We start from the raw sequence: 7,062 nt of genomic DNA on the forward strand, positions 1-7,062 counted from the left end.
GACTTATTTTTATTCGCATTGATAAGATGTTTTTGCATTTCTCAATAAAATTTACTGACAAAGATGAGAAGCTTTTAGGCATTGCAACTGAATTTTTCTCGATATGCTTGAAGCTTTTGTCTCTTCGACAAAAATCCTGTCGAAACTTCTTGATTTCACGACTTTGCTGAAATATTTAGTAAGACGCAAAGACGTTACTCGCATTGACAAATAGCTCACGTAATTCAACAAAGTTTTTTTGCAATGATTAAAAACTTCTACGTATTACGTATTAATCATAACTTCTTCATGGAATGTTTTATGTATTACGTATTAATCATAACGTCTTCATGGAATGTTTTTGGTCAAAACGAGAAGAAACAAGTTTACATGACGTGAAACTTTTAGATAAGTGGAGGCCCTGATAAGCTTCCGTAAGCAATCACTTTATATTCATAGTTCAAGACTTTGTGAAAAAGTCTCTTGTTTGGAGATTGTTGCTTCTCTTAAGTGCAAAGTAAGTCTGTAAATAACAAGAAAAATATTACATACATTCGTATGTAATATAGGTACGATTGCATACTACTTTTTGTGAAGACTTTATGTTTGCTGAATTTAAGGTGTAATGTAAAATGAACAAACATGTCATGAGATATTTTATATCTTTAAACATTTTCATGGAATGTAATTAATGTATCACCATATTAAAGTTGCATGCCTTCAGATGAGAAAATGATTTCAAGGAAATCAAAATATGAAAAGAAAATTCACGGTCAATTGACTGCTTTGAAGCATAATCACAAAATAAAATTACAGGAAATTAAAAACTTTTTAATACACTTAAGGTGGAATTTCATTGTAAATCATTGTCAAAGATTTGAGATATGATTATTTATTCATATTAACCTCATTATTGGGTATATATTGATAAAAAAAACCCGAAAGACACAGTTTGTAAATATTTATTACAATAAAATATGAAAAAGGTATACGCGCCGAGGTTAGCTATAATTAAAATTCCCGCGCTAAGTCGCGGTGGTGCTTGGGATAATCACTTGATACTGTTAAATGGCAGCCATTTTACGATACGAATCCTCGAAAAGTTTATTCTGCCGAAAAGATATGAAAAAATACTTGCAATTCAAAGTTTGCTGGCTACATAAAGATTATCGATTTACTCTTTGCACACTTTTTCTCTGCCTGAGTATAATAATATTGACGTGTTTTCATTAGCTTAAACCATCACGTTACCAATACACATGCAGGTGTGAACTAATTTCGTGTTCATTAAAATTATTTCGTTAATACACATATTATAACAATCTTATTTACAAATGAATTGATAAAACAACAATCCCAGAAGCATTTAAGATAATAACAATCATTGGAAAAAAATAAATGCATATAAATTGTAAATTTGTGTATGACAACTCAACCCCCTAAACAAAACATAATAGACTCAACCAAAACAAGCGCCTGCTTCTTCAACTAACTATGTAGTTGCATGACCATGATTAGCAATTTAGCAAACCAAATCTAAGAGATAAACCTATTGTAAAAATAATACTATGACCACAACAGATTTCGTACAGAAAAAATATAAAAAGGGTTTGTTTTCATCGAGTTAAGTGATGGTATAGCCACGAGTGAAGTATGGTAATTTTCATATCACAAGATGAAAATAAATTCCGTATTTACTGTAAAAAGTTGAATGTTCTTTTTATTATATACTTTTTTCCCTTTTTTGACCTTACAATTGGAAATACTTCTCCTTTAACTCTGTGAATTGGCCGAATTAAGAAGTGAGTAGTCTGACAAAACGCTAGTGAAAATATCGAAAATATGTTTCACTGTTTCAAAAGTGAAAAATAAAATGTGTACAGTAAAAATACGGAAAATGTAAATACGCTTTTCATTTCATCAATATTTCTCAATATTTCATTTATATAAGTACAATACTGGGAAAATTCCCCAAATTAGTTCCCTAATAAAAGGTAAAGCAAAAAATAAATTAAGAAAATGAATTAAGAAAGAAGTATAGATAAATAAAAAAATAACTTTAGATAAAAAAAATATCTTTCAAACTTAATGGAACTGATCTCTTGGAAAAAATAATGTAATGCCGACTCCTTAAATTTGACTAACATCAGTTTTTCAACATTCAGGAAATTTTCACTATCTTTCAGTTATCGTGCGAGTATATACCCAGTTTCCAAACAGAATTTGTCAGTTTTTTTAACAAAGGAAAATTACCATAGAAATAATACTGGCTTGATGTTACGTCAGAATATTTAGATCCCCAGTTTTTATTTCTCAATTCCAGGTATAAAATGCTTTCTCTGTAAGAAATTCATTTTTTTGACATACTATTTCTTTCCGAAATTTAACCACACAAAAACCAGTGTAATTTATTTGTGTTGATTCGCCGTAAAACCAAACCCACTGACCAAATAATTACACGATATCAATAACCACGATCATACTTGTGGTTAATTGTCATGGACATGTACATTAAAACCTTCCCTGTGGTCCGAACACCTATCCCATCCAGAAGAACGCAACTCCTTCTGTATAATCTTACGTAAATTCCTGTGATTAATTTTGAACATTTTAAAACTAACATCTCTATTTAGAACCGGTTGCGTTTTTCTAAACCAAATGGTGGCTTTGTTTGTTTTTCTTTATAAATATATGTATAAATGTTTAACATATTCAACCATTTCATACTTCATAAAAAAGGGGGGGGGAATTATCTTTTTATTTCATTATTTCTTGATCATTATCAAAAATCATTATATATGAATATTTTGCTAAAGAAGTACATGTTTGTTGAGTCCAAGGGCAAATAATTTTGAAAAAAAAATGATAGTGGGGTTATCCCCATTGAAATGTCCTATACCACTGATAAGGGATTGTTAAAAGTAATACATCAATGCATTTTGCGGTAACGATTGAGTAATGCATATTTTTATGCAATTTCTCAGATCTTAAGAGAGAAAAATATCAATTTACAAATTAACAAAGCAATTATCACTTGTTTCAAAATATGAAAAATATGAAGGCTTCTTTAACAGTTTTATAAAAAGTAAAATGCATACATTATTATTAATACATGAATTGGTTTCAGCTTTTATTTTCTTGTTAAACCGAAACTAAATAATCAATGTCGGGTTATGGGGTGAACTTAATTCAAAACTGACGTCATCATCTAATTTTGAGAAATTGATTCTTTAGAAAAAAGATTAAGGAAGATTGGGGTTCAAATTGCTAGCTTTCTGGATGTAGTTGCCTTATGTGTTGATCACGTGCTTAGTTTTCGTTTCTCATATCTAAGTCGTGAACATAGAAATGAAACTGAAACAGAATAAACGCGATTAAAATAGAATCAAATACATTAATACAATATTTCAGAACTATAGAAATAATAGTTAAGTTAGACCTAAACATCGATATGTTGAATACAATAACAGGTAACTTCATCAAGTTTCCCGAACATTTTTGCAGTCCCTCTTAAAATGAAAAATGTTGGGACATGATTATAATAATAATAATAAATAATGTCTCAAAGAATAGAGAACGACAAAATATCATTAATTAAAGATGAAAAAAAGAAGAAAAAGAGAAATGAAACAAAAAATAAAAGATCGTACTTGAAAAGATCAGATTAAGACTCAGGCCCATAACGGCAAAAAAATAGTGAGGAAAAAAGCTTCCTTTTTCGAAAATCTTATGACTTTGGCGAGCAAACATTAATAGTACAAGGAATTATTATCTAAACCTTTAAGTCTAAACTTTACCTTGCCACTTTACATAATTTTAAGTCTATCTTGTAATGATAAAAAGTCGTTCAAAATTCATTTATTACTAAGTTTGTGTGCCGGTCCGGTATGATAACACCCCCTCCCTTCAGTAGTGTGAATTTAGTGTTTATACTTTCCTTGCTAAACGGCCCTTGTTAAAGCCGTCAAAGAGGGAGCAGATGGGACGGGGGCGTGGGAATGGTGGGCACCGTTGGGATTAATTTTATGTGATCTTCCACCCTACCTTCACTGCGACTTACACGCCTTTCATTACATTGTACCACAAGCATAATGACCGCAGATCTCCAAAATGATTGCGGTTCGAGTTATTATAAAACACCCCTTACATTTATTCTTAGAATTCTGTTTTCCTGAAAACCGACAAATTAGGGCCTAATGTCCGTAATAGCTAAATTTAGAGCAATGCAGTTTTTTTTTGTTTTTTTTTTCAAAACGTCTTAAGTATTTCATTTTTTAAAAATTTGAATAAATGATAAGTCTTGTGAAATAAAACATCCGCTCTCACATTAAAAGCTCGATTTTCGATTCACAATTTTCTAAAATCATCTTATGCTTTCTGGTGGACCTATCAATTATCGTAAAAAAAAATAAACCCCAACCACCTTTCCCTTTTCACAAAAAATGCTTGAAATAAAACAACACAAAATGTATAGGGGGTGAATAAAATGTTTCTCATAAATTTGACACGCATTTGGTATCTTTATACAGCGCGAGTATATTTTTCAGAAAACTCTGCGTGCAACGGTGTAACCCGCTGAAGATCCGCTACTGAAAAATGACCTACACCTTGTCCTCTGACCTACATTTTTTTTGAAAAACGAATTTATCGACCGATAGTGCATTCTCGCATTGTTAATAGACTCGGAATATGAAAGTTAAGGTTGGACATATGTTACAAATATACTGAAATGTAAATTGATAATCTAATAATGTGTTATTTAGCCTTTAAAGTGAAAAACGAACAATTGATATTATAATTCTATTTATAGATTTATGAAATTCCGTAACCTAATGTTATTTATAGAATTCCGAGAAGTACGTAGAACAGTTTCTCGGTATCGAGGCCGTATCTAAACACATATATGAATTCTGTTCTTGGTAAATCAGTAACGTTGTATAAATAAGAGATTTGTGCTTGGAATTTATTAAATTGCTACGCAGAGCTGAAGTGATCGTTTAACTGAAATATTAATGATAATATTTTTATCTAATTACTGGATAAGTTAATAGGAATTTTGTTGACATTTGTGATACATAAGTAATAGCGGATTGGAGAGATAAATTGTTAGGTTTATATAACGTTATTATTTCAACTTCAAACCCAGATAACCATATGGGCGGACCCGTGTGTGTAGAGAGTCTTCATATGGCCTGTCGGCACAACGTACAACAATCCGACGGTAACGAGAATGCCGACGACACCAAAACCGGCCATGTACGATCCTCAGGCAGAACGTCGGCGTTACACAAACATTCCGACACATATTACTGCGAAAAAGATCTTTATGTACATATAGGAACAAGGTACACATTATATTTTGGATGTTTTTACCATCAAAATATTGGCAGTACGGAGGCAAAACTAATTTTAAAATCATGTCCAGTTGGAACATTTTTAGTACGTGATAGTTCGGATTCCAAATATCTATATACAATTAGTGTTAAAACCAGTCGAGGACCTACCAGTATTCGAATATTTTACGAACGTGGGAGATTCACTTTAGACGCCGACGAAAAATCTAAACGCCAGATGCCAAAGTTTACTTCACTTTTAGAACTAATTGATTATTACATTAGAAAAAGCCAAGGCAAAAAGTCAGAACAATGCAGATTTCTTGATAAAAATGGTAAAAAAGATCTACCAATAGTTATGTCAAAACCAAAGATTACGTCTGTGCCGACTTTAAAGCATTTAACAAGGACGCTAATAAACCGATCCCTTCCGGCGGCGAGTTCGTCGGGAGTACCTTCACTAGTTGATGATCTACCTCTTCCGAAACCTTTACGGAGTTACTTAAAGGATTATCCATACTTGTACTGAACAACATTACGGGTGTTTGAAAAGGAATAAAATTCCGCGCACGTGCAATACATGGACTAGATGCACGCGACACAGTTCCCGGGAAGTTACCGGCGCCGACTAACGGAAGAAAATTACTGATTACTAACAGACGAATCGGCGATCGACTGCGGATGTTTGCAGAATCAAACGTGCCAAATTCAGGACAGTGAGATAGAAAACAGAGAACAGGTTATGCATCAATTAACAAAAGTGATTGTTCTGTTGTTTTTTTTTCTCATGACGACTATTAATGTACATTTATTAATGTATTTGTACATGATAAATTAATGTATCTGTACAAGATACTGTGTTCGTTTTTACAACTGTTTCTCAGGGATTTTAATTAGTTAGAATTCTATATATTATGTATACAGATATGTGTAAAGAAGAATGTATCTTTCAACTTTGGAGCCGAAGTTTTTTCGAGGACATATTTTCAACGAATGAATTTCTTTTTCTTTATTTTCTTTTCCTATATTAGCCTGATAATTTATTCGCCAAACAGTTATTATTTATTTATGTTTTCAGACGAATAGCATAAACTAGACAATAGTAATTTTGTTGTGTTGTTTGTCTATCAAAATGTAGATTTATTAATTTTATCGAATAACGGTTGAAAAAATAAATAAATAGGTAAAATAAATCCGAAACTGTGTTTATTTCTATACTAGTATATTTATTTAAATTCATTTGTGTCTTTTTTCATATTTGAAAAAAGCGAATGATATATACATACAGTAAGTAATCATTTTTTCAGTTTAAAACTCGGAAAACGACAGAAAAAATGCTGGAATATCAAATCAAATGATTAAGTTTGCAAAATGCAATGTTGAAGGGTCAGTATAAATTTATAAGTCATTCTTTTAATTAGTCTTTATAACGAACGAAACTCTGTTTAGGTGATTTTGTATTTTAATATCTTGTAAAATAACGCAGTTACTTTCATGGTTTTTCCTGTTACCGATACATACTGGTTGGAGAGATAACTCCGACACTAAATCACATTTTTTTTGCAATATTTTAATTATCTTCCAGTATATTTTAAATATTGAACCACCTAAACAAAGTTCAGTTCAAAGACTTAACATTACACCACAAAAACTATGTATGAAAATGGAATCTGGTACTTCTTTAAGGTCTTGAATGAGGTATACAAAACATGGTCTGTTTACCCCATAACAGTAGATAAAATCGACACTT

The 7,062-nt window shown here is 31.4% G+C and overlaps 1 protein-coding gene across 1 annotated transcript; it reads left to right on the plus strand.

Moving 5' to 3' along the window:
* Positions 1 to 4,645: 4,645 nt before the first annotated feature.
* On the plus strand, positions 4,646 to 6,512 carry LOC132743740 (suppressor of cytokine signaling 2-like). Its single transcript, XM_060732303.1, has one exon. It carries the CDS (start codon positions 5,134 to 5,136, stop codon positions 5,839 to 5,841), a length of 708 nt encoding a protein of 235 aa, XP_060588286.1. The 5' UTR covers positions 4,646 to 5,133; the 3' UTR covers positions 5,842 to 6,512.
* The last annotated feature ends 550 nt before the right edge of the window (positions 6,513 to 7,062 follow it).

The sequence above is a fragment of the Ruditapes philippinarum genome, unplaced genomic scaffold, assembly GCF_026571515.1.
Source record: "Ruditapes philippinarum isolate M1 unplaced genomic scaffold, ASM2657151v2 ctg772_1_1_1_1, whole genome shotgun sequence".
NCBI lineage: Eukaryota > Metazoa > Mollusca > Bivalvia > Venerida > Veneridae > Ruditapes > Ruditapes philippinarum.